The following is a 27685-nucleotide window of genomic DNA, read 5'->3' as shown; positions in this document are numbered from 1 at the left end:
ACATGGAACAACAGACTGGTTCCAAATAGGAAAAGGAGTACATCAAGGCCGTATATTGTCACTGTGCTTATTTAACTTATATGCAGAGTACATCATGAGAAACACTGGGCTAGATGAAACACAAGCTGGAATCAACATTGCCAGGAGGAGTATCAATAACCTCAGATATGCAGATGATACCATCCTTTTGGCAGAAAGTGAAGAAGAACTAAAGAGCCTCTTGATGAAAGTGAAAGAGGAGAGTGAAAAAGTTGGCTTAAAGCTCAACATTCAGAAAACCAAGATCATGGCATTTGGTCCCATCACTTCATGGGAAATAGATGGGAAAACAGTGGAAACAGTGAGAGACTATCTTTTTAGGCTCCAAAATCACTGCAGATGGTGACTGCAGCCATGAAATTAAAAGACATTTACTCCTTGGAAGAAAAGTTATGACCAACCTAGACAGCATATTCAAAAGCAGAGACATTACTTTGCTAACAAAGGCTGGTCTAGTCAAAGCTATGGTTTTTCCAATAATCATGTACGGATGTGAGAGTTCGAATATAAAGAAAGCTGAGAGCCGAAGAATTGATGCTTTTGAACTGTGGTGTTGGGGAAGACTCTTGAGAGTCCCTTGGACTGCAAGGAGATCCAACCAGTCCATCCTAAAGGAGATCAGTCCTGAACATTCACTGGAAGGACTCATGCTAAGCTGAAACTCCAATACTTTGGCCACCTGATACGAAGAACTAACACATTTCAAAAGACCCTGTTGCTGGGAAAAGATTGGAGGCAGGAGAAAGGGATGACAGAGGATAAGATTGTTGGATGGTATCACTGACTTAACAGACATGAGTTCAAGTAAACTCTGGGAGTTGGTGATGAACAGGGAGGAGGGGCGTGCTGCAGTCCATGGGGTCGCAGAGAGTCAGACACGACCGATGGACTGAACTGAACTAAAGAAAGAGTCATAGGTTGGGCTTGTGTTAGTCGATTCGGGGGAGGGCTTCAGGAAGGTGTTAGTGGTAAAGAATCCACCCACCTCTTTCTTGTAGGAGATGCAAGAGATACAGGTTCAATCCCTGGGTTGGGAAGATCCCCTGGAGGAGGAAATGGCAACCCACTCCTACCAGGGTCCAGCCCCAGTTGGATCCAGGGCATCCTCAGGGGGACGGCATCAGCAACCTAGACGAATAATTTATTTAGAGATATAGAAAGAGATAAAGAAGGAATATAGCAGTTAGGAAAATATAGGAGAGAAAGAGGCTGATACTCCTTGGTTTACGCAGAAAGCCAATAGAGCCTCAGACAAAAGACTTGTTCTGTTCACATAGGCCACAGGCACCCACTTGAATAGGGGAGGGTGCCCCGCCTTGGGCTCCCTCTCACATAGGTCTTAGAAGCCCGAGCAGGAAAGTAAACTCAGAGGGCCTCTACACCCCAGGGAGTCAGCCTGAAAAGAAGATAAAGGAAGAAACAAAGACAGACACGGGGAGACCAAGCTTGAGTAAGCGAGGCCCGAACTTTATTTTCCAGGAAAGCTTATATACCTTGAGTTGTACATTGAAAATAATGGAAGACGCATAGTCATGCAGGGTCAGCAGTCCGATATACAAAGATCTTGGGTGATTTACATCATCTTCTGGCCAGGGCGCCTGCTAACATCTTATGACCCTTTCTGATAATGATTAGTCAGCCAGAAAACTCATTTTCTCCAAAGGTGATTTTTCTAAAGTCAGGCGCCACCCTCGGAAAGCACTAGATAAGGTTGCATTCCTATAGGGTAAAGGTGAAGTGGGCTATAGCATGGGAGGAATTTATTAACTCAAGGTCTAATGTAGTTAAATCAAAGGACATTGTTCACAAGCTTTAGAGAAAGGTGGTCGGGGACAGACCCCCGTTAAAGTCAGAAGTGTTGGTGAGAGGCATGATATAGTAAAACAGACAAGATTCTGGTTTTGGGGTAGATGCTCGAGAGGGTTCAGGGGGGTCCCTCGAGGCCTGATCTTGCCTTTGCCCGTCAGGTCTCTTCCTCAGGACCTTTGCCATGGGTGTAATCTCCCATGCTGGCTCCCGGCACACTCTAGTACTCTTGCCTGGGAAACCCCATGGGCAGAAGAGCCTGGAAGGTTATAGTCCATGGAGTCACAAAGAGTCAAACATGACTGAGCACACACTAGCTAGCTAGCTTAAGGAAGCAGAGCTTTGCTCAGTACTAAATGCTGTCAGGCTGCTGCTGCTGCTGCTAAGTCGCTTCAGTTGTGTCCGACTCTGTGCAAGCCCATAGACAGCAGCCCATCGACTCTGTGCGACCCCATAGACAGCAGCCCACCAGGCTCCCCCGTACCTGGGATTCTCCAGGCAAGAACACTGGAGTGGGTTGCCATTTCCTTCTCCAATGTGTGAAAGTGAAGTCACTCAGTTGAGTCTGACTCCTATCAACCCCATGGACTTCAGGCTCCTCCGTCCGTGGGATTCTCCAGGCAAGAGTACTGGAGTGGGTTGCCACTGCCTTCTCCATGCTGTCAGGAAGTGAGCATAATTCTGTGATTGGACATCTTAGTAAATCTTACCCACAGGGAGGCTAAAGATGTAACTAGTAGAGCAGCAGCAATCATTACCAACTGGGAGTTAGTTATTTCGTGGCTGGGACAACATTCTTGTTTCATCTGTGTTTGGACATGATGGTGGCGTAGTACTGTTTTTCACTTGCTCCACCATGGACACAGAGCAGCTCTGTCTGATATTGATGTTCTGTGCAACTGCGTATCTTCAACAGGAAAACACCAAGTCTAAGCAGTATTGTCAGGCCGGTTTCTAGCAACACCAAGCCCTTGGTTACATACCAGCCTCTAGCTGTCATGGCCATTTTTCTCCTTCTCACTCCTATAAACACGTGACAACTTACATAAAACATATTTCAACTAAAAATTTACTCAAGAATTACTTAACGAATCAGAGACTGAATTAGTGGATACAGTCTAAGTACAAAATAGAGTAAAAAAGGTTTACAATTTTAAGATTAAGTTATAAGGAAGATCAACCTAAGGAAATCTAAATGGGATTCTTCATTCTTCCTTCACTCTACAATGTAAGATCATTCCCACTTTTCCCAAGATATTACCAGTTTTTCTCCCCAGTAGCTGTATATATAGTATGTAGATGATAAACAGTTTTCAGAAAATCAGTTTAAGTGAAAGACATGGATTTGAAACCAATTCTATCCCTAATTGACTATGTGATTGACCTCAATGAGTTCTTTCTCTGTCCCTCTGTTTCCTCACCTGTAAAGTGGAACTACCTACTCCTGGAGTTACTATGAAGAAAAAATGAAATGATTCAGTACATACAAACTGTATGGTACCTTTGACACATAGAAATCAATAACCAGGGACTTCCCTGGTGGTCCAGTGACTGAGAATCCGCCCTGCAATGCAGGGGAACGTGGGTTTCATCCCTGGTTGAAGAACTAAGATCCCACATGCTTCAGAGCCTGTATGCCACAACTAGAGAGCATCCAGGCACCCCAACAAAAGATTTCACATGACTCTAAAGGATTCTGCATGCCACAATTAAGACCCGACACAGCCTATTTAATTAAATAAATCAACAAACCACAACTGTTTTATTAATTCTCATTGTATCTTCATAGTCTTTGTACACATGTATCAGTACTCATCCAAAGTATACTGGGATTCATATCACCAACAAAGGATACTTATTTATCATAATCCAAATCAATATCTTTAAATTTTAAACACAGGCCCTTCATGCTTATTATATAGATAGTAATATAAGCTGACCAGAAACATATTCATTCTGAAAAACCTGAGTCAATCCAAAAAACAGAGAAACCAGAAAGAACTGAGTATGCCTGACACCTTCTCCCAATCTCATAACCACAAAGGGAAGGGAAAATACTGTTCCCATCCTTTCTCTCTCTGGTGAAGTGCAAATTTCCACACTTCTATGGGAGTATTAGGAAGGGAAAGTAACTCTGACCCCAAAGGAGGACATTGTTCTAGATGCTAGGGGAATGAAAAGTGTACTATATGATCCTTGCCCTCAAATTTGGGGACATTATGTCTCCTGCCACACTGGCTCAGTCTAGCCAGACTAGGGTTGATGTGAGGTACCCATCCATAAAGGATCCAACAGTGGTATCAAGAAAACAATCCAAATATGTCTGGAATTCAGAGTAGAGTCCATGTTAGTAAAAAAGGGTTAGTAGTTTTTTAAATGATTTTTAAAGCTATAAAAGAAGAGGTTGTCAGGAAAAAAGAGACCCTAGTGCAAGAGAACAGAATAGCGAGGAGTGATTATATATGGGTGTGGCGTGCAGGAGGGAGCCTGTGAAAAAGCCTTAGAAGATAAAAGGAGTTCTGAGCTGAACCAAGACAATGTTTTTCATTTCCTATCCACGTGAAGATCTTTCCAGGTGCTAAATCTTTTCCTTCTGGCAGATGACATCCACATGAATAACTTCCAAGGGTGTATCTAAACTTTGACAAATCTCTCTAAATATTTCTAAGAAGTAAATACCACGTTACTGGAAAGAGAAAGGAAACTGAGGATTAGGATAGAAAGAGCACACAAATTTATAAAGGCACAACTAAGTCTGTTAGTAACTGTTAATAATACATCATTAATGCTAAGAACAGTAACATAAATTAGATAAACTTTTGATTATGCAAAACTTCCAAAACATTTATTCAAACACTTTTGTCTCCCACTCAGGAAAGCAGTCAGAAGTTAAGTCAGAAAAATGTTAAAGGATAATCTGCAATCTGCTCAAAGTCTGTAACAGTTAATCAGGTTAAGTCTAAAAACTTCATTTGAGAAGTGCTGTACTCAAAGCACCCTTTCTTTTCCCCAAATTTTTAGATTTATTTCAAAGTTAAACCCAAGACACACTGATTTCATAGGAGATCCACAGAGAAATGTTTTTCTAGGCTGACCACCTGCTTCCCCTAGTCTTCCCCAACAGAGAATGTGCATGCTAATTACCTTCATTCTACAATCACTGCTGTCCCATCACTACCCAGCATCACCTGAACTGTGTGTGGTATTCTGAATGTTCTTAGTTATACCCTAATTTCACTAACTGCAAAAGATTTTCTGGGTTAACCTGTCACTTGAATTTTCTGGCTACTTTTGAGATGAAGTCCAAAGAACTCTTAAATGATTCTCCAATGGGGGTTGGGGGAGATGTTATTTCATAGTATAGGTATTAGCAACAGAGCACCTGGAGCTGTGCTGATCCCATCTGCCATCACTAGAAGACAACCTGTGAAACCAAAGAAACATCTGATGCGACAGCCAACTAAATGACTCAAAACTGGAGGTTTAATTTAAAGAAAAAACTAGAGGGAAAAAGCAATCCTAGAGGAACTCATTCTAAGTAATCCATCATTATGCATGCGTGTGTGTGTGTGTGTGTGTAAGGCACAACCAGATCCATTCAGTGAAAGCACCCTTTTTCAATTTATCCTATCTAAAACCACCTGCTCCCTTTCACCAGGTTATCTGTACTGTGTGCCTGGGTGCTAAGTTACTTCAGTCGTGTCTGACTCTGTGCGACCCTATGGACTGTAGACCTCCAGGATCCTCTGTCCATGGGGTTCTCCAGGCAAGAATGCCGGAGTGGGTTGCCAAGCCCTCCTCCAGGGGATCTTCCCAACACAGGGACCAAACCCTCCTCTCTTAGGCCTGCACTGGCAGGAGGGGTTCTTTACCACTAGCACCACGTGCGAGAAAGACTCAAAATTTCATCCCTGGGGAGCACTTCAGCATACACTTAACCATCAGAAAATCAGTGCACTCCTACCAAGAAGAAATATGCAGAAAGCAACATTTTACGGGTTTCCATAGGATTCCTTTTTGCTTATGAATATGAAAAGCCATTCTTTCATATAAAGTTGAACACCATCTGGATAATTGGCTTTTTACAAACTCATATTGGTTACTATTAGACTCCTGCATTTCCTAAGGTGTTTGGAATCAAGGTAGTGGTTTACTGTAGAAATTAGTCTTCCCAGAAACCCAAGCTAAACTTCATCCTATAATCTTGAGACCCAGCTTCTCTCAAAGGATGAATCCCAGGGCTAAGTTATTGCAAACGTGATTCCAATCGCAGGTAACTATCCTAAAATCAAGGCAATTAGAAAGAACAGGTTCAAGCTCAAGGAGCCCGGGAAAAACTGGCTAATAATAGCGCCGACCCACAGGGCTGTGGGAATCCAATTTTACTTGCAAAGCACTGAGAAACAGCGCTGGGACACAAACACTCGATAAACGTTAACCATTAACCAGCCCCGAGTGAAAGGAATGGTGCTTCGACAGGCACTGGCGAGCAGCGGAGAGCGGCGGCACGAGAACCTAGGCGCAGCTGGCCTCCGGGCGCCGGCGCCGTGGGTGGCAGTCTCCTCGGGAAGCGTCAACGCGTTGTCAGGCAACCGGGTCTCAACAGCACCCGGGGCGGCGGCGGTGGGAGCTGCGGCCTGGAATCCAGACCGCGTAACCAAGGCACCGCCCCGGCTGCGAGACCCTCACGCACAGGGCAACCCGGGCACCGAGCACCGACCCCAGCCACGCTGCAGCGAGACCCCAGAGAGGTCCGGGACCCCGGGGCCCGCAGCTGCTAGACTCCCCCCAGCCCGGCGTCCACGAGACCCCAGTACGCAGGGAACCCCACCCCAACCCAGGTAACCCCAGGACCTCGGTCCCCAGCGAGGCCCTCAGCCGCGAACCCAGCCCCGCGAACCTCAAGCCCGGCCACACCCTGATAGGCCCGCTCCCCACCGCGGCCGACGGACGCTTACTCAGGTAAGCGGTCTGGCGTCGGGGAACAGCACAGCGTTCTAGCTAGGCTCTATACCGCGGTCCGAAGAAGCGACGGCGGCCGCCCAGCGCGGGAACGGTGTGACAAGCCGCCCGGGCTCCGCCTCTCGGGCCGAACCCTCCGCCCGCCCTTCGCCAACGGCCCTGGCGTGGCCCCACCCCACTACGGCCGCGGGGCAGAGGCTCGCGGCCGAGGGCGCCCCCTGCCGCCCCGGAGGCCGCATGGACGCCCGGCGGTTCGCGGGGCTCGCCCGTATCTGGGCTGGGACTCCGCCTGAGCCTGTTCAACTGCGGGAGCCACTTTCTCAGGCTAACCTGATTCTGCCCACTTTAAACCTTCCAAGCCCTAGCTGGCCTCTGTTCAGAACCTGGCGGAGATGGGTGGGGGGAGCCTGGAGGGGTTAGACGGGGGAAAAGGCAGGGTTGGTAGAGAAAAACTGTTGGCACACCTCTCCAGGCACTATTGCTCCCTCAGGAGTCTGGTCAACGTTTTGTCCTAGGCTTTATTACTAATTTCAAAATAAGTTCAGCCGAATACTTAGTGGCCACACATCACCACTAGAAAAGAGATCTCTAGCTTCCCAGGCCATTGGGGCTAAGGGTCCTTTATCTGAAGTCACCTTGTATGAGGGTTTGAAAGAAATGTCAAAACCTCAAGCGGGGCTGTGGATTCTGTAATTCCTATATATTTGCCTTAACTAAATGTCACACACCTTTCTAGGAGTGGAGGATACAACCCAGAGCAGAGAGCACCCGCTTACAGTGAAAAGAAAAACTTCCAAGTAAACAAATACGTTATTTCAATGTGTAACAGCTACAGAAGCACCTACAGACATTTAGAGACGTCGTGGAAGGAAGATGACTGGAAAAAGAAGTTGAGAATGACTCCATGGTAGAGATCTTTGAGCTCTCTTTTTAAATATTAATATGAGCTCCCAGTCAGAAAAGTAAGGGGAAAGCACTCCAGGCAACACTGACCACTTATGCAAAGTTTCAAGGTAACTAAAAGTTGAAGTTACAGAGGTGAAAATCCCCACCCACCCCACCCCACCCCCCGCCTTTATTTTTCCCAGTAATAGAAACACTGAGCATCTATGGTAGGTAGTAGGGATAAAACAAGGAATAGAAACCCGGTCCCTGTGTTTTGGAACTTAGAATCTAGTGTGGAATGGGGGGATAGGAGAAGGATACCTAAAACAAGCAAATAAATGAAATAATTACACACTGTATTAACCCTTAGATGACAACATATTCCCCCTAGATTAATTCGGCTTAGGGGACATAAGTGGTTCCACAGTATAATGTAGATTAAACTGTTTCAAGAAGTGGGTACTGGACACTTGCAAAACACTAATAGCTCGTATTGATGTTAATTTTTACAAACGCGCCAAAAGGCACGATAATAGCCATCCACGAGTTTCCATGGTCACCTTGGGACGCTAGAGAACGGCCCTCTAGGAAAGTTTAGCGCCAAACCACTACAAGTCAAAGGGCTTTACGCATGTGCAATGATTCATCTGGAAGTAAACTAGGATGCCATGTTATCATTTTCTCAAAAGCGGCATTCAGAACTACTTCTATGTCAACTTTTCCATAGACATTTTTTTTCGGCTTTCAACAATCTTAAGAGTACCTGCTGCTGCTGCTGCTGCTGCTAAGTCGCTACAATCGTGTCAGACTCTGCGACCCCATAGACAGCAGCCCACCAGGCTCCCCCGTCCCTGGGATTTTCCAGGCAAGAACACTGGAGTGGGTTGCCATTTCCTTCTCCAATGCATGAAAGTGAAAAGTGAAAGTGAAGTCGCTCAGTCGCGTCCGACTCTTCGCGACCCCATGGACTGCAGCCTACCAGGCTCCTCCGTCCATGGGATTTTCCAGGCAAGAGTAAAAACAGTTCTCTGCCCCATCGCAACTAAGTATCCCCATTTTTAATATGGCGGAAGCCGAACCTGCGCAGAACGATCAAGTAGGGTCAATTCCAGTTTCTGGCATAACGTTACATGCCCTTCTTCCGGTGCAGAAGGCTATACCATTCCCTAGGTAATTACTGTTTTCGTCCTATTTCACACATATAATTTTCCAAGATAACAAGTTCTCTTTTCAGTAATGAGACGACTCCTCTTCCTCTTAACTATTGTATAACCGCTGTGTATATAGCCGCGTCCCCCAAGCACCCCCGCCATCCTGCGGATGGTCCGTACCAACTTCACCTCCGGTGCTGGGTGTCATGGCTGCCCCGAGAGCCTAGTGTGAGTTTGCACCTGCGGTGGGGTGGGTCCGGAGCCCACGCCCGAAAACCCAGCGAGATAAAGTTGCGTCTCGATTGCGGACGCGACAGCTTATCTGATTCCTCGGTGATGGCGGCTTCCGGGAGTGGCATGGCCCAGAAAACGTGGGAGCTAGCCAACAACATGCAGGAAGCCCAGAGTGTCGATGAAATCTACAAATACGACAAGAAACAGCAGCAAGAAATCCTGGCGGCGAAGCCCTGGACTAAGGAGTGAGGAGGTCCCTGGCGAAACGCAGGGGAGGGAGGGGTGGCGGGACTTTAAGAGACCCAGGGGCAGTAGGAGTTGGGAGAGCTTGTCTTTCCCTCTGCAGCAAGGAGAAAGAGGAATCGCCTAAGAAATTTTATTTTACCTTTTAATCCCCGCAAATAAAGCGTAAGACCCTCCACTGGGGCTTGCTTGATTCCCCCTTTCTGTCTCGTTTGCCTTGGGAGAATGGAAGTGGAAAACGACAGCGGTAGTTTGGGCTTTCACTTCTCAGCCCCCGTATTGTTAGAGATACTCCACACTCTGCCTTGAACCTTGTGTATCGATATACACTTTGTTGGGATCTTCAGCTGATTTCAGACTAGGACTACAGCTATCTTCAGATAGTGAGTCAATCCAAGGCTCTCTAAAATAATTATGAGCCAGTTTTTTTTAATCTGTAATCTTTTAGATCTATAATTGCTTCTTGATTGCTGATAATTATTTCAGAAACAACAAAGAGGCTCTACTCAGTCTCCCACAATGTTTACTCCACCATTTTTTCTACAGAAGCTGTAAATTATATCAACAGAGCTTAAGGTTTTTTGCCCCTTAGCAAAACTCGTGTCCCTGGGAGTGATGACAGGTCAAGGTTTCTTTGCAGCAGTATTTATCCTTTCCTGACAGCAGATATTGTATGGAAAGAGTAAAAAGATCACACAGTCTCTCTAATGGATAGACAGGAAAGCGGTGGTCAACAACAAAAACCATATTTCATCTATCTCACAGCTTTTTACAAGGCAAGCTTTAACTGTGGGTATTCAGATTCAGCAGTGTTTACTTAGTACTTACTACAGGCTGAGTTTTGAGCTAGGAATTTCCATATGTCACTAAATCTTTATGACAACACAATACTGTATTTTTATTCCTTTTCTGCATATATGAAAACAAGCAAATACAGTAAATAACTTACTTCATAATTAGATGGAAGCAATGAATTCTTTAGTGAACAACAGTTAAGACCAAAAATCAAATCTCACAACTATAACTAAATAGTTGAAATTTACTTATCTTTTTTTATCTGTAAAAGAGAAAAAAGACCTATCTGTTGGTGATGTTATATAGATGAGGTCATGTATAAAAAAGAGTCTAGAATGTATGTAACAGAAGCACAATAATGGACTTTTTTCCCCAATAGAGTGAAGATTTTAATTCATGTCTTGACTCCCAAGGACAGGTCTCTATATTTTTCAGCTGTGATTGAAATCTGTGGGCAGACATTTTAAAAAGACTTCTCAAAGACACTGACACTCTTACAGACTGGTTATTTTGCCTGGTTGTCTGCTATTTCTGTAGCAGGCTGCATACTTAGATTGATATAGCCTATTGAATATTTTAAATTATCAGCCTCACTGTGTGGTTGTATCTCCAGTTACAGTCATCCTTGCTGTCTTCAGCTACATCAGTGAGACTGAAGTGTAATTTTATTCAACAGTAGTTTAGTCACATACACAGATGACAAACTGAAATACTGATCACAGTAGGACTAAAGATTTTAAGGCTACATTTCCCATTTTTAGACTGATACCACAGAGAGAAGCTACAACCCTCAACACACTGTTCTCTCAGAGTACTATAAAAGATAGGTTAATAATGCAGCTAGCACTTAAAAAGTTTTGTTATGTGTCAGGCACTAAGCCAAGCACTTTATGTACATTGTTTTACTCATTTCCTCCAAACAACAACTCTATGAACAGGCACAGACATTAAGTGTCTGTCTCAAGGTTACAGCCAGGATATGGCAGTAAAAGGGTTCACACCTAGGTAGATGGATGTCAGAGCCCACATTCTTAACTGTTAGGCCTGGAAGGTTAAGTGGGAGAATAATGAGGCAAAATTGACCAACCAGGGTCAGAAACCTAGATTTGGTGATTCTGAAATTAATGGAGAAAAAATCTATTGAAATGGTCGTGTAATTAATTCCCTTCTGTCTACTCGAATAGCGTATTTTAAAATTATTTCATACTTTTCCCTTCGCCCAATGGGAAGTAATTTGCAGGATTATGTTTATCCTTTCCATCCCCCTTCAGGAACTCTCTCCTTTTATACTTTGTTTTTCTTTCCCTCTTTCTATATATATGCTTTTTCCCCATTCCATCAGTTTAAATTGCTTCAATACTTATTTGTTAATCTCCACAAAAACTACAAAAACTGTCTTACAATTATACTTACATAAGAAAGTTAATTACACCATGCCTTTGTTTTGTAGTCACCATTACTTTAAGTACTGCAAAATCTCAGCATTGGCTCTACTGAAAATGGTGATGCATGCCAGATCAGGAGGCAACTTGGAAGTGATGGGCTTGATGCTGGGCAAGGTGGATGGTGAGACCATGATCATTATGGACAGCTTTGCTTTGCCAGTAGAGGGCACTGAAACTCGAGTGAACGCTCAGGCTGCTGCGTATGAGTACATGGCTGCATACATAGAAAATGCTAAACAGGTAAAAACACTGTTGCCTAAAATTAAGAGTTAAGAGTCTCATAGTTATTTTTGAGTTTCTAAACTTAAAACTATCCTCCTACATTAGAGTTTATATTTTAAGTTATTCTCAACTATATGTAACATATATGAGATTAGCATGGATTTTTAAAAATTCTCTAGAGTAGATCTTAAAAGGTCTCATCACAAGGAAAAAAAAATTTGTAGCTGCATGTGGGTTGGATGTTAACTGTACTTATTGTGATCATGTCACAGTATATACATATATTGAAACATTATGTTGTATATCTGAACGAATGTCTATATGTATTATACATATATAAACTATATCTGAGTTTTTAAAAGAAATTTTAATTCTCACATTCATTATGTGTGTTTAAAACCAAAAAATTGAAAACAACCTAAATGTAACTGGATATCAAGCTGATTTATATCCCACACAATGAACTGCCAGCCAGCCTTTAAAACTAAAAGATAGCTATTTATGTTTATTTATGTGAAACAAATCCCAGAATATTTTGTTGAGTGAAAAAGCAAAGTGTAGAATACTATTGGTGGTATGCCATTGTGTATTTTCATTAATCCACATATGTGCAAAGAATATATTCTATATGCAGAGAGTAACTCTGGAAGACAGGTGTGTAAGCCTATGACAGTAACATCTGGGTTGAGAAACTAGTTGAGGGGAAAGAGGTGGGAAGGAGACTGAATGACCTTATTGTACATGTATCTTATTAATTTTGTGCCTTGAGCATGTATTATCTAAAAAAATTTTTTTTGAAAGCACCATAGTGAGTAAAGTCGCTCAGTCGTGTCCAACTCTTTGTGACCCCATGGACTGTAGCCTACCAGGCTCCTCCCTCCATGGGATTCTCCAGGCAAGAGTACTGGAGTGGGTTGCCATTTCCTTCTCCAGGGGATCTTCCCAACCCAGGGATCGAACCCGGGTCTCCTGCATTCCAGGCAGACACTTTAACCTCTGAGCCACCATATGCTGTAACTATTCTGCATACTGTTATTTTACTGTAGGGCTGTATAAATAGACAAATCACAAGCATCTCTAAGATTAAACAGGAACCTCAAGCTCCTTTGCTCTCTTCATTTGTTAGGTTGGCCGCCTTGAAAATGCAATTGGCTGGTATCATAGCCACCCTGGCTATGGCTGCTGGCTTTCTGGAATTGATGTTAGTACTCAGATGCTCAATCAGCAGTTCCAGGAACCATTTGTAGCAGTGGTAGTAAGTATTTTTACAATCAGTTGCTAATTAATTTTCATGAAGATTTACTAAAGCAGGTATACAGGGAAACAAAAACAGTATGGTAAAGAGCAAGGCTCTGGTGCCAGCCTAGGTTTGAATCTAAATTCCACGTCTTTGTAGCTGGGACTCTGAACAAGTTATGTAACTTCTCTGCGTCGTTTCCCACCCTCTGTTAGATGAGAATGTACACAGCACCTGTGTCTCAGTTCCCTGCACACAGTGGGCATTTGGTCGATGTTGAGTGAATTGATTAAATGAGGAATTGCTAGAACAGCTCTTGCTATGCTTAAAGTATTTTAGATGCAATTCAGGTTACCCTAAGGAAGGTGGAAATTGTTCATCTGTTTAAAAAGACTTCTGAAAGATAAGCAAATCTTTAATTAATACTCTTAAAATAGTATAATAACTAGATCTAATCTCTAAATTAATGATGAGATTTCTGTATTTAACCATTCTGTTCACTTCTGTGATTTTCCAATTTGGTTATTTTTTTTCCCTATTGGTTACTTTTAACTATGTGTGTGTGCCTATAGTGTTATATGTACGTATGTATTTCTAGGCTTATAATGTTTAAAAAAATAAGTCAGCAGATATTAAATATATCTTTCTTGTAGATTGACCCAACAAGAACAATATCTGCAGGGAAAGTGAATCTTGGAGCCTTCAGGACATATCCAAAGGTAATTTGAAAAATTCCAAGTTCTTATAGTTTTTCAATTTTGAAATATTTGGTTTATTTTTAAAGGTGTGTTATAGTTAACAATTTAACGGTATTTACAAAATACAAGCCCAACTACCACAAATTGTCTTTAGCAAAAAGGTAATACATTTGTGCTGCATGTTGTTAATTCTACTAGAAAAGCAGTGTTCTTTTGTTGATAAGGATTTGTGTGTCATGGCCATCTACTATCTACTGCAATCTGAAATAGATATGAGCACAAGTGAATATCACCTAAGGACAAGAAAAATTAATCTTAAGCCAAATCTAGCCTTCAGCCACCAAATGGGGTTGAGGAAGAGTATAAGCAATATACTTTTTTTTTATTAGGCATTTATGTTCAGTAATTGGCTCCCCCAAATGAATGTTTCTGTAAATAGAAAGTCACATAGAAAACATATGTTTTTCCTCGGTTGTGTTTAAGTCTTCTATTTTCTTCATTTTTGTTTAGGGCTATAAGCCTCCAGATGAAGGACCTTCTGAGTACCAGACCATCCCACTTAATAAAATAGAAGACTTTGGTGTACACTGCAAACAGTAAGTCATTTTAAAATGTATCTGATGCCAGAATCATCCTAAGAAACCTCAGATCATCCAGACCAAGCCCCTAATTTTACAGATGAGAAAAAAATTCAGATGAAATGCATTTCATAATACCTTTTAAAATAATAGTAAGAATATATAAATATAGGATAATGTTTGAATCTTTATTAACAGTTGTTTTAATCTAACATGTTATTTGCCTTTTACCCATCTATATACGTTTTATCAATGTATGAGACACTTGGCCTGTTAATGAAAGTAAAAGTTGAAGGAAGCTGTATGCAGGGCCAGCCTGACGCTAGCAATTTCTACAGCCCTCAATGTACCCAGTTTCCACATAGCAAAAGTTCTCCCTAAACATTTTTACTTCAAGAGTTAAAGAAGTCATACTAAAGACTACTTAATTGTATACTCCTTTAAAACAGTGAATTTCATGCTATGTGAATTACATCTCAATTTTTTAAATCGGTAAACCAGTGAAGACAATTTTCTCCACCTTCTAAATATATCACCTCTCTTACTGTCACCTTGACCCAGGCCACAGCCATCTGGAACTTAAATGAGAGCACTAGCCTTCTAGCTAGTCTTCTTGCTTCTGCACTTCACCCCACCCCTTAAAGGTCTTTTGTCAGCCAAACAGATTCTGTTAAAACGTAAGTCTGATCATGTTCGTCCTTCTCAGAGTAATTTCCTGTCTCATTAAGAATAAGATCTATAGTTAGTGCTTACCATGGACCACACAACCCTATGTAGACTGGCCCCCACAATCGTTCTGAGTCCGTCTCAGTGACTCTACTTCTTGTCACTAAGCCTTTGCTCTGTCTATTCTAGCCATAGTGGCCTCAGTTATGGTTTATCAGATGTACTAGGCCGGCTCCTGCCTTGGGGCCTTTGCACTTGCTAATCCTTTGCCTGAAACATTCTTCCTTATTTCCATGTGACTCACTATTTCAGTCAACGAGTGTCTGTTTAAGGGTCACCTTAACAGAGAATGTTCCTTGATCACCCTATTCCAATTAGCACTTTCTAGTCACTGTTACCTTTCCCTGCTTCATTTTTCTTCTTAGCACTTGTGACCATCTGATATGTTTTTGCTTCCTTGTTATTGACCTCATTAGAAGGTGAACTTCATGAGAGAAAAATCAATTCACTGCTATATCCTAACAATTAAAGTAGGGCATGGCACATAGAAGTGTGGGCACCCTCCCTAAAAAAAAAAGTTTTGCCTGATTACTACTGTCCCTTTCTCCACACCTCCTATCCTAACTTCAAGGAATGCTTTACTACTCATGTGCTACTACTGCTCTTATTTTTCTGTTTATAATTCCTAGAAAATACCAGAATTTCTAGAATTTAATTTTTAAATATGTCTGATTTTCAGTCATCTTTGGCATACTTTTGGAAAAACAGGTTTTTATTTTTCAATGAGAGGTTTGTAATTAAATCACTTAATTTGCTCTACACCTTTGCTGTAGTACTTTCACTTTCAGAGTTAACAGTCAATTTTTTTCATTTATATTGAGTTGCAGTTTCAAAAGCTTATACCTTTAATACCTACTCTGCTTCTCTCATCGCCAGCAGCAGCTTTTGAAACAAAAGAGGCATACTGTGCTTTCTGTACCCAAACAAACCTGCATTTCCTGTTTTTTTCTGAGAAATGAGCCTCTCTAAGAGGAATTGCTACTTTCTAACTACCTGCATTGCTAGAGCCTAGAATTCTGAACCTGGAATTAGCAGGATGTTCAAAGGTACTCTCTTACTTAGGATCAGTTCCTAAATAAAGAGTAAACTTTTTTAATAGGGCAAATAAGTTGCTTATTTTTATTTCAAATCTTCAGTGAAACATAGTGTCAAGTTAAGAGCAGACTCATTATAGATCATTTCCTAAATCATTTGACAATGAGCTATAATTTTTAGTTTACACTGATCTTTTTTCTTTCCTATTTTAAATTCTAGATCATAATCCAAAGTTCATTTTCAACATAGAATCTAATACAGATATTAAATATATTTAACTTTGAAGAGCCTTAGTAAAAATAGGACACAACAGATTTTTTAAATTAGCTTGTATGTTATCAATGTTATATAAGCACATAGTTTAAAGAGGCACTGGTTCTATGAAAAAAACATTCCCTTTCCCCCACCCCCAGAGGGAATCACTTAAACTTTATAGTTATGCTCCATTTAAGTATTTACCCCATTAACTTTAAACAGCATGCTGATAGTGCTACTTCTTGATTTTCAGTTTCTAGGCAGTATCTATTATTGACTTCCTGTACAGAAGATGAGGATTTAGCTCCACAAGTAATTTTGAATATTCTTCTTGCTTTCAACTCTGCTACTTTTGCTTTCAGCTCTGCTACTCTTGCTTTCAACTCAGCTAATATTAGACCAAAAAATTTCATTGCATCAGCCTACGGAATTAAGTAATAACATTAAGGTGATCCACAAATTTTAAAACATAAAAGTCTATTCTAGACCCTCCAGTTTGAGCTCCCTTATTTTCCATCCTTTATAATCTACATCTTTTGCTCTACTCATCCTCTCTTTCCCCTAAAGTATCAGAGGTACAATGTGTCATTTCTAAAACTGACCTTTCCACCTGAACCCCTGCCTCCTCTCCCCATACCTAACTGCCTCAACTCCCGGGGCTTCACTTCTTTAAACAATGTCTTAAATATCTACACTCTGGATATAACAATAAATTAGACCATGAGGTTTTGATAACAGATATAATACCATATCCTTTTGCTGCCACTTTCTGTGGTGTTGAACAGGTCTTTACTCTAGAGTTGTTTCTTCTGCGTAGAATGGGAATAATAAATCTTTCCTTTTGTGGTTGTAGGGAAGATTAAATGAGAATATATATAAAGTGCCAGGACATAATAAGTGCTCAAGAAATACACTGTTTCCACATCCCACTTCCACATTTCACTATAGCTTTGTCTTTTTCATCTACACATATGCAGGGGTATCTTATTTATAAAGCCCTTACTGAGAATTGTCTTTAAATTCTTACTCTTTTTAAATTTCTTCATTCCTGAATTGAAAGAACACACATTTCTTTTATGTCCCTGTGCCTTTATCTTCGACACCACTAGATTGAAAGTGAGGCCTTTTTCTCCTGACATCTGCTCCACTGCAGTGGCATCCTTTGTGGTCTCCCTGCTTCCCATTTATCCTCTGACACATCTTACCACAGCCGGCTTTCTCAAACACTGATATAAACGGCTGTATCACTGATCTGCTCAGACACCTTCCATGAGTCCCAAGTACCTAGAAGATAATTTCTTAGCCTTTTATGTTATGTCCTCTGCTAGCTAGACCCCAACATAGCTTTCTAGATTTCCCTTACAAAATCCTTCTGCTCCCACTAAACTGTCCAGGCAGACTGATTAACTTCTTGCTCCTTTCATGACTTTCCTTTTTGTGAGTTAGGGATCTCTTCCTAATGCTTCTTCCTTGCTCTTAACATAGCCACACTATAAACTCATGTTAGGGTTACTCGAGTTCCTGCCTTTTCCCTGGAGCCTCTCAGGCTGTTCTGTCTATACTAACAGTACTCATTATCACTAACATTTAATTGGCAGATGATTAATTTTAAATATGCACTATAGCATCACTTCGGAGAAGGCAATGGCACCCGGCTCCAGTACTCTTGCCTGGGAAATCCCATGGATGGAGGAGCTGAGCCTGGTAGGCTGCAGTCCATGGGGTCGCTAAGAGTCAGACACGACTGAGCGACTTCACTTTCACTTTTCACTTTCATGCATTAGAGAAGGAAATGGCAACCCACTCCAGCGTTCTTGCCTGGAGAATCCCAGGGACGGGGGAGCCTGGTGGGCTGCCATCTATGGGGTCGCACAGAGTCGGACACGACTGATGCGACTTAGCAGCATAGCATCACTTACTGTTATTCAATATATATCATTATATTTATAACTTTTCATGGATTCATCCCACGTGTCCCATGAAAATGGTAAGCTCCTTAAGGTAAAGAAGTCCCTTATGTTTCTTTGTAACATAGTGACATGTTTAAGTATTTATTACTCTTAAAAAAATAAGTTTTTCAGACATTTAACCAAATTTCCCTTGATTATAAATTAGGCACCTTTATAAATTCTTTTATATGCTTTAATGACCAACCTCAAAGTTTTGGTTTTCCAAAAAGCAGTTGTTCCTAATTAGGGGATTAGAAAGGGAGGAATCAAGACTCCACATGTAATTTTTGGTATTTTTAAAAGCCTGATGATGCTGTGAAAGTGCTGCACTCAATATGCCAGCAAATTTGGAAAACTCAGCAGTGGCCACAGGACTGGAAAAGGTCAGTTTTCATCCCAATCCCAAAGAAAGGCAATGCCAAAGAATGTTCAAACTACCGCACAGTTGCATTCATCTCACACGCTAGTAAAGTAATGCTCAAAATTCTCCAAGCCAGGCTTCAGCAATACGTGAATCGTGAACTTCCAGATGTTCAAGCTGATTTTAGAAAAGGTAGAGGAACCAGAGATCAAATTGCTAACATCCGCTGGATCATCGAAAAAGCAAGAAGAGTTCCAAAAAAACATCTATTTCTGCTTTATTGACTATGCCAAAGCCTTTGACTGTGTGGATCACAATAAACTGTGGAAAATTCTGAAAGAGGTGGGAATACCAGACCATCTGACCTGCCTCTTGAGAAACCTATATGCGGTCAGGAAGCAACAGTTAGAACTGGACATGGAATAACAGACTGGTTCCAAATAGGAAAAGAAGTACGTCAAGGCTGTATATTGTCAACTTGCTTATTTAACTTATATGCAGAGTACATCATGAGAAACACTGGGCTAGATGAAACACAAGCTGGAATCAAGATTGCCAGGAGAAGTATCAATAACCTCAGATATGCAGATGACACCACCCTTATGGCAGAAGGTGAAAAGGAACTAAAAAGCCTCTTGATGAAAGTGAAAGAGAGTGAAAAAGTTGGCTTAAAGCTCAACATTCAGAAAACAAAGATCATGGCATCTGGTCCCATCACTTCATGGGAAATAGATGGAGAAACAGTGGAAACAGTGTCAGACTTTATTTTGGGGGCTCAAAATCACTGCAGATGGTGATTGCAGCCATGAAATTAAAAGACGCTTACTCCTTGGAAGTTATGACCAACCTAGACAGCATATTTAAAAGCAGAGACAATACTTTGCCAACAAAGGTCCATCTAGTCAAGGCTATGGCTTTTCCAGTAGTCATGTATGGATGTAAGAGTTGGACTGTGAAGAAAGCTAAGCACCGAAGAATTGATGCTTTTGAACTGTGGTGTTGGAGAAGACTCTTGAGAGTCCCTTGGACTGCAAGGAGATCCAACCAGTCCATTCTAAAGGAGATCAGCCCTGGGTGTTCTTTGGAAGGAATGATGCTAAAGCTGAAATTCCAGTACTTTGGCCACTTCATGAGAAGAGTTGACTCATTGGAAAAGACTCTGATGCTGGGAGGGATTGGGGGCAGGAGGAAAAGGGGACGACAGAGGATGAGATGGCTGGATGGCATCACCGACTTGATGCACATGAGTATGGGTGAACTCTGGGAGTTGGTGATGGACAGGGAGGCCTGGCGTGCTGCAATTCATGGGGGGTCGCAAAGAGTCGGACACAACCGAGCAACTGAACTGAACTGAACAAAAGTAATAGCTATCCTTGGAGAGAGTAAGTTCATTACTGTTGGCTGAAATTTATGAAGTCAGTGGCATGGGTAAATACATGTCATTCAAAATTTTTGATTAGTTATTAATTTCTGAGAATTTCTGGGCTTTACAGAGGGGAGAAATATAACTTGAGAATATTTTCTTAACTAAATTGCAACCACCCCCCTGAAGAGTAAGAAAACCAGGTTTACCTGTTTTTCTATTGGAAAAAATTAAAGCATGACTATTTGGATATAAAATGTAATTAACTTAACTTTGGTCGTAGCCTTTATGTGATGTGGTTGAATGTTTTTTACTTACTAGATTTGTGGTTTTGTTTCATTAGATACTATGCCTTAGAAGTCTCATATTTCAAATCCTCTTTGGATCGGAAATTGCTTGAGCTTTTGTGGAATAAATACTGGGTGAATACGCTGAGTTCCTCTAGCTTGCTTACGGTAAGTACCATGCTTGCAAGGAATTTGTCTGAATTTTATCAATCTACATAAGTTTAATGTCTGAAACTCTTTTGCATGGAAAGACTGACTTTGCCAAGATGGTGGGCTTGGGGGCAGATTCTGCATGACCAGAAGTGGATTGGAATACTAGGCCAAGCTACGATCTGTATTGTGTACTATTGAGTCCAGATGAGGGTGAGATCTACCTCTGACTTAGTTAGAGAAAAATGCCAATAGTGTTCTTTGTTGTGTGTCTCAGGTAGGACTCTAGTTACAAGTGACAGGAGACCCAATCAACCTGGCTAAAACAAAAAAGAGAATCATGTAAGCTGCAAAGTCCAAGAGTACCAGGAGGAGGGTTGACTTCAGGCACAGCCTGAGTTTGCATTCAGACAATATTATGAGGTCTTGGTCTTCCTTTCTCAGCTTTGATTTCAGGTCAGTTGGTTTCAGTTTCAGACTTCATGTGAAATCAAGATGGCAGTATTAGCTTAGACCTCCCAATTCCACACTCAAAAGAAAAGGTCAAGATACATAACACACACATACACAGACATATACATACCACTCAGCATATTCCCAGGCAAAGCCTCACTGTGTCTCTGAGTTTTATAGGTCACATGCCTAACCTTAAACCTGCTCTGGGCCAAGGGAATGAACACCATGAGTAGTTGAGCCAAGGCAAGTGCATCACTGCTTTACTGCTGGGCTGGAGTAAAAGAAACTCTCCGGAGCATTTGGACTAAGAATGTCCCCCAAAGAAATCAGAATATCACTACCTTATAGCAAGCAGATTGCTGCTACCACCAAAAAAAAGAAAAAGAAAAAGTCAATATTTTCCAATATATCATTAAAATCTAATACCTAGAAGAGGACAGAAACTTCTATCTAGATCTTTTTTAAGTAAGCCACTTCATATAGTACAGTATAGCATAGTGGTTAGAACCACTAAATTTGGAATAAGATAAACTCAGTTCAGAAATAAGTATGCCATTTTACTAGCTGGGTGTGACCTTCACAGCATTATTTAATGTGTCTGAGCCTTTCTTGGGCCCAATGATAATAATACCCACATTGTTAAGTACACTGAGAATTATATGAAATATATGTATAGTAATTAGCAAAGTACTAAGGGTCGCACAGAGTCAGACACGACTGAAGCGACTTAGCAGCAGCAGCAGCAGGCATATAATAAGGCAATGGCACCCCACTCCAGTACTCTTGCCTGGAAAATCCCATGGACAGAGGAGCCTGGTAGGCTGCAGTCCATGGGGTCGTGAAGAGTTGGACACGACTGAGTGACTTTGCTTTCACTTTTCACTTTCATGCATCGGAGAAGGAAATGGCAACCCACTCCAGTGTTCTTGCCTGGAGAATCCCAGGAATGGGGGAGCCTGGTGGGCTGCCGTCTATGGGGTCGCAGAGAGTCGGACACGACTGAAGCAACTTGGCAGCAGCAGCAGGCATATAATAAAGCCTCAATAAATTATGTTTTGCTTATTTGATTCATTGTACTCATGGGTAAAAACCTCACTTGAGCATATTTACTGTGAATTTACTATGATTTTTTTTCTTATTTCTTATCCTCAACAGTCAGAAACAGTAAATTAGAAAGAGGGAGAGTGATCATAATAGCAAACATTTATTAAATGTTTTCTATGTATCTAGCACTGCTAAATGCCTCATGTGTCATGTTTCCTTAGAGGCAAGTATGCTGATAGCAGCCAGAAGTGACACATGATGGCATGGGCAGGAAGCAGTGAGACTGGAGCTGTCTGAACCTTTGTACAAAAGCAGCCAGCTCTACTTACTCAGCCTGTGGCTGTCCCTGTATTCCAACACTGCATATACTGAGGACATTAATAATCAAGAAAAGGTTAAATTATATTTCCTCCTTTTTTTGTGTAGTTTAATACCTAGTACATTATATCATTCTAAGAAAAAAATATATAAATAAATGTATGTCATCTCTTTCCCTTTACAGCTAAAGCATGTAATCTAAAAGCTACCAGAAAAAAGTTACATTTTGATTTATATTAGTGTTCTCTGTTTGAAATGTAATTGGTTTCTTTTTTCATTTTAATAGTATAACTGTTTCTGCCATCCCACAGTTTTATATCTGCAGCTAAATCTTCTAGGTGTGAAGTGATCTACAAACATTAGGGTTTTTTCCAAATCTGTTGAGGAAGGATGTATTGGTGACCTAAACCATTTAGATACAGACAAAGTGAATATAATTGCATGTTTAAAAAATTATCATAAGTTTGTAAAATCACTGGAAAGCTGGTAGCATTTTAAAGGGCTTTTTGTAGTAACTATGATGACAGCTAATATTTTTAATACGTCTTGTGGCTGAACTGTTCTGCCTTTACAGTATCTTACAGACTGAGCAAATAGAACATAAAGATATTCCAGGAGAAACTTTTAAAAAATATTACACTTAAGTGTACATATGTAATTATTAAACTTTTGGTTTTTAAAATGTATGAAATATCAGCAGTATATAGAATATTTCAGTTTACCAAATATGGGTGTGCATGTGCTGACTTTTTGTGACTCTGTGGACTGTATATAGCCCACCAGGCTCCTCTGTCCATGGGATTCTGCAGGCAAGAATACTGGAGTGGGTTGCCATGCCCTCCTCCAGGGGATCTTTCCAACCCAGGGATCAAACCAATGTTTCTTAAGTCTCCTATATTGGCAGGGGGGTTCTTTACCAGTAGCACCTCCTGGGAAGCTCATGTGAGTATATAGCAATACTCTAAAAAAAAATTGTGGTTATAGCTAGGTGGAGGGGATGGTAGGTATTTTCTTATATATATATATACTGCTCTACATTTTCCAGATTTTCTGTATAACTATTAATTTGGTAATTAGAAAAGCTAAAACAAATGTAATTTTTTAAATGTGTCATAAGTACTAATTCTGGAAGTTCAACATGAAAAACTAACAAAATTTGCTAACAATTGTTAAGCTTTTGCTAGGTGTCATCAACAGTCCTACAAGCTTTGTATACGTAACTCACAATAGCTTTAAGGTAGAAATTATCACCCTCCTCCCCCTTTTTCACAGGAAGACTGTAAGGCATAGAAAAGTGAAGGACCTCTCCCAAGGCCTCCCAGCTAATCTGCAGGAGGACCACAATCTGGACTCGAATCTATGTACTTCAGAGCCCCTCATAATAACAAATTATTAGATTTAAGCAGTCAAAAAAGACAATTCCAAATTTAATCTTTAAACTATAAAAGGGAAAAATTTCTATACTTCAACTGCTTGAGCTTTGGAATCAGTTTTTGCAAGTATAGTTTGACTTCTTACTTCACTGATATCCACTTAGATTTCATAGTAGAATTATTTGTAAATGAAATATTCTATATGGAAGAAAATTTACATATGTATTTTTTTTACATGAAAGACTAGTATATTGATACAATATCATTTTCCCCATAGAATGCAGACTATACCACCGGTCAGGTCTTTGATTTGTCTGAAAAATTAGAACAGTCAGAAGCCCAGCTGGGACGAGGAAGTTTCATGTTGGGTTTAGAAACACATGACCGAAAGTCAGAAGACAAACTTGCCAAAGCTACACGAGACAGGTGAGAGCAAATCTATTCCTACCCCTACCTTTTTTTTCTCAAGATTTGTAAATAACAGGATTCAAATTCCTTGCAGTTCAACCTATAACTTACAGTGGTACCTAAATGTTAACTTACTTGGACCTTTAAGGTTGTCAGATGCAGTTTTTAACTTTGAAAATTTAGGAGACAGTAGGTAAGAATATTAAAGGCTTCTGGGTCTAGGTGATGTTGTGAAAAACTCTTTCACCTTTTCCAGCTTCAGCCATCAAGTATAAGAAAGAAAACCAGTCCATTGCTGGGTCTTTAAACGAAAACCAAAGCAAAACTTTGCAAAAAGATGTCCTAATCTATTCTAATATAATCCTTTTGTGAAGGATTAAATTAGGATTTAAGTTTATCAAATTTCAAATTTTTATAAAGTTTTAAGGCCTAAATATCAGAGAAATGATTATCTCTCTGTTTTTCTGAAATAATCCTTTATACAGTAATTTAGTATCTCAAATCTCAGTGAAGAATTTGTTAAGAACAAACTGGAGATAACATGAAATAATTACGTGATCCTTCATATGGATACAGAATTGGGAGGACTAATATAATATTCACTTTCACAAAAATTTGAATTTTAATATGACAGGGATAGAGAGGAAAGGAAGACTATGTTGACATCTGTATAAATCACTATCTTGGTATCCATTTTGAGAAGAACTAAATTAGTTGATAGGAAAGAAAAGAGAAACGGAAGGCCTAAATGTGTTGGAATAGAAGCTATCTTGGGTTAGAATGACCTCATTTATTTCTTCTCTGTGAGTAATAAAAGGTATAGAGGTAGCAGCCTGGATAAAAATCATATTTTTCTTTGACGTTAGGGCTTTTAATACTTGTTCTGAATATGTCATTTTGCTCATCTATCTTTATATGTGTCTGATTTACACTTTTATCTGCATTTATATCTCAATTTCTTACGAAGCAAAAATGTCACTGTGGGAATGTAACTATATAGGAAGAAAAGTAGGAAGGAGAATAGTAGTAGTACAATAGTAGAGAATTTTCCTTTGGGGGGTAATTTTACAAGAATTGCATCTTTTCTGAATATTGGTGGGTTGTTGTTTTTTTTTTTTATCAGTTCTAAAATCTAAGTCCTTCATCCACTAATCTAATTTTACCTTTGCATTGTTTGAAGGATGTCTCTGATTACTTCAGGAGAAAAAACACAAGGTTCATTAAAATTATTTTTAAAAACAATTCCAACTAATGAACAACAAGAAAAGCAGATTTTAGTGTAATATTGAAATCAGTCTATATTTCTGAATTATAAATAACTTCAGTAACCTTCTAAAATAGAACTTTTCCCAAACCTTTTCACAAATAATAAAATAACTTGAATTTTATCGGATATTTACATTGTCATTCTTTTGGGAAAATTCAGTAAGTAGGAAACAATCAAAATACATGCAGAAGGCTAAAAATCACTATGGTATACTATAGAGAGTAAACTGTAGATTGGTATGGTATACAGTATGTTTTGCAGAGTATGAATAGGACCAGAATCATTACTAGGGGTGCAAGGATGGAATTGTGGGGGGGTGGGGGTCATGCAAGTTGCATGTTTGAAACAGTTCTCAGTTCTTATGACATTATGTGATCTGTTTTTTCTTTCTAGCTGTAAAACTACCATAGAAGCTATCCATGGATTGATGTCTCAGGTTATTAAGGATAAACTGTTTAATCAAATTAACATCTCTTAAACAAGCACCAAGTAGTACTTTTGCCTGAAAGCCAGTATGAGGAAAAATACTCAAGTAACACTTTAAAACCAGTTACCAAAAATCTGATTAGAAGAATAAGGTGCTCTGAAGGTGTCCTGAATATTAACATCCTATAATAAAATTCTTTAAAATGAAATTGTTCTTTTGTTGTTTTGTGGGAGGGTTTACATTATTTTTGTAGTATCTAATGTTCTAAAATATGAGGGAAAGAAATATTAGAACTTTTCTGTTTTAAAAGAGTCTTGCCTGTTTAAATTAGTCAAAGGATTTCAGCATTTCACTTGCTGTACTATCAGAGCCAGTTTCAGTTTGCCTAAGCCTTCTTTATCTACGGCCATACCACCCAGAACACACCTGATCTCTGAAGCTAAGCAGGGTTGGGCCTGGTTAGTATGTGGATGGGAGTCTGCCTGGGAATACAGGGTGCTATAGGCTATTTTGGGGGCTTCCCAGGTGGCGCTAGTGGTAAAGAACCAGCCTCCCAATGCAGGAGATGTAAGAGACACAGGTTTAGTCCCCAGGTCAGGAAGGTCCCCTGGAGGAGGGCATGGCAACCCACTCCAGTATTCTTGCTAGAGAATCCTATGGACTGAGGAGCCTGATGGGCTATGCTTCATGGGGTAGCAAAGAGTCAGACCCGACTGAAGTGACTTAGCATGCGTGCATGCAAACCTTTTGATCTATTAGTAAAAGTACAATTTAATATAACATTTTTATGTTCCTATAAAACATTAACCAAGTCACACCATAAATTATTTTCCTGAAAGTCAAAAAAGTTATTTGAGACAGAGTCTAGCACAGGTATCTAAGTCATTAAAACATTCACCAACTGCCTTTACTGAATGAGGCCCAGTTTTACTCTCTGGAGATACTCTGAACAAGGTAGACCTTGTAAATTCTCTAAACAATGGAGTCTAAAGCTAAGTTAACAAGAAGCTAAGTATACTGCTGTGAAGGGAGAATTAAAGTGGCTGGGAACTATGCCAAAACCTTTGACTGTGTGGATCACAACAAACTGGAAAATTCTTAAAGAGATGGGAATACCAGACCACCTGACCTGCCTCTTGAGAAATCTGTATGCAGGTCAAGAAGCAACAGTTAGAACTGGACATGGAACAACAGACTGGTTCCAAATAGGAAAAGGAGTCCATCAAGGCTGTATATTGTCACCCTGCTTATTTAACTTATATGCAGAGTACATCATGAGAAACGCTGGGCTGGAGGAAGCACAAGCTGGAATCAAGGTTTCTGGGAGAAATATCAATAACCTCAGATATGCAGATGACATCACCCTTATGGCAAAAAGTGAAGAACTAAAGAGCCTCTTGATGAAAGTGAAAGAAGAATGAAGAAGTTGGCTTAAAGCTCAACATTCAGAAAACTAAGATCATAGCATCCAGTTCCATCACTTTATGGCAAATAGATGGGGAAACAGTGTCAGACTTTTATTTTTCTGGGTTCTAAAATCACTGCAGATGGTGACTGCAGCCATGAAATTAAAAGATGCTTACTCCTTGGAAGGAAAGTTATGACCAACCTAGACAGCATATTCAAAAGCAGAGACATTACTTTGCCAACAAAGGTCCATCTAGTAAAGGCTGTGGTTTTTCCAGTGGTCATGTATGGATGTGAGAGTTGGACTGTGAAGAAAGCTGAGCACCAAAGAATTGATGCCTTTGAACTGTGGTGTTGGAGAAGACCTTTGAGAGTCCCTTGGAATGCAAGGAGATCCAACCAGTCCATTCTAAAGGATACCAGTCCTGGGTGTTCATTGGAAGGACTGATGTTGAAGCTGAAACTCCAATACTTAAGCCACCTGATGCAAAGAGCTGACTCGTTTGAAAAGACCTTGATGCTGGGAAAGATTGAGGGCAGGAGGAGAGGGGGACAATGGAAGAT

At 40.4% G+C, this 27685-nt stretch overlaps 2 protein-coding genes across 49 annotated transcripts in view; one reads left to right on the top strand and one right to left on the bottom strand.

Moving 5' to 3' along the window:
• Positions 1-6931, bottom strand: part of CSPP1 (centrosome and spindle pole associated protein 1) — a 113797-nt gene extending 106866 nt beyond the window's left edge. For 31 of the 42 annotated variants that reach the window (XM_060393730.1, XM_060393732.1, XM_042254281.1 and 28 more), the window contains exon 1: positions 6804-6931. The gene's annotated coding sequence lies outside the window, so the exon portion shown is untranslated. Of the gene's footprint in view, positions 1-1024; positions 1168-6803 lie in introns of all 42 variants that reach the window. The other 11 variants (XM_060393731.1, XM_060393742.1, XM_060393751.1 and 8 more) reach the window with 2 other exon arrangements.
• A 1406-nt stretch (positions 6932-8337) lies between these two features.
• Positions 8338-25922, top strand: COPS5 (COP9 signalosome subunit 5). 7 transcript variants are annotated; one of them, XM_060393724.1, is made up of 8 exons: positions 8338-8862; positions 11566-11800; positions 12909-13037; positions 13673-13738; positions 14228-14313; positions 20328-20439; positions 23890-24038; positions 25681-25922. In XM_060393724.1, the coding sequence occupies exons 1-8, from the start codon at positions 8756-8758 to the stop codon at positions 25763-25765; spliced, it is 969 nt and encodes a 322-aa protein (XP_060249707.1). In that variant the 5' UTR covers positions 8338-8755; the 3' UTR covers positions 25766-25922. The 7 variants fall into 7 exon arrangements, 6 of the variants coding, with proteins under 6 accessions (XP_060249707.1, XP_004011770.1, XP_060249706.1 ...); XM_004011721.5 differs by lacking the exon at positions 8338-8862 and adding an exon at positions 9043-9322; XM_012183805.4 differs by lacking the exon at positions 8338-8862 and adding an exon at positions 9220-9330.
• Positions 25923-27685: the final 1763 nt, after the last annotated feature.

This window comes from Ovis aries, chromosome 9 (genome assembly GCF_016772045.2).
Source record: "Ovis aries strain OAR_USU_Benz2616 breed Rambouillet chromosome 9, ARS-UI_Ramb_v3.0, whole genome shotgun sequence".
In the NCBI taxonomy this organism is placed as follows: domain Eukaryota; kingdom Metazoa; phylum Chordata; class Mammalia; order Artiodactyla; family Bovidae; genus Ovis; species Ovis aries.
The sequence above is the reverse complement of the archived record's forward strand: the minus strand, read 5'-3'. Positions and strand labels throughout refer to the sequence as shown.

Excerpts from the sequence above, each read along its gene's own strand:
- COPS5 (XM_060393723.1), top strand. The coding sequence starts at position 11,360 with ATGTTTATCCTTTCCATCCCCCTTCAGGAACTCTCTCCTTTTATACTT. Across the intron at positions 11,801-12,908 it reads ACATAGAAAATGCTAAACAG|GTTGGCCGCCTTGAAAATGC; the intron begins GTAAAAACACTG and ends TTCATTTGTTAG. Across the intron at positions 24,039-25,680 it reads GCCAAAGCTACACGAGACAG|CTGTAAAACTACCATAGAAG; the intron begins GTGAGAGCAAAT and ends TTTTCTTTCTAG.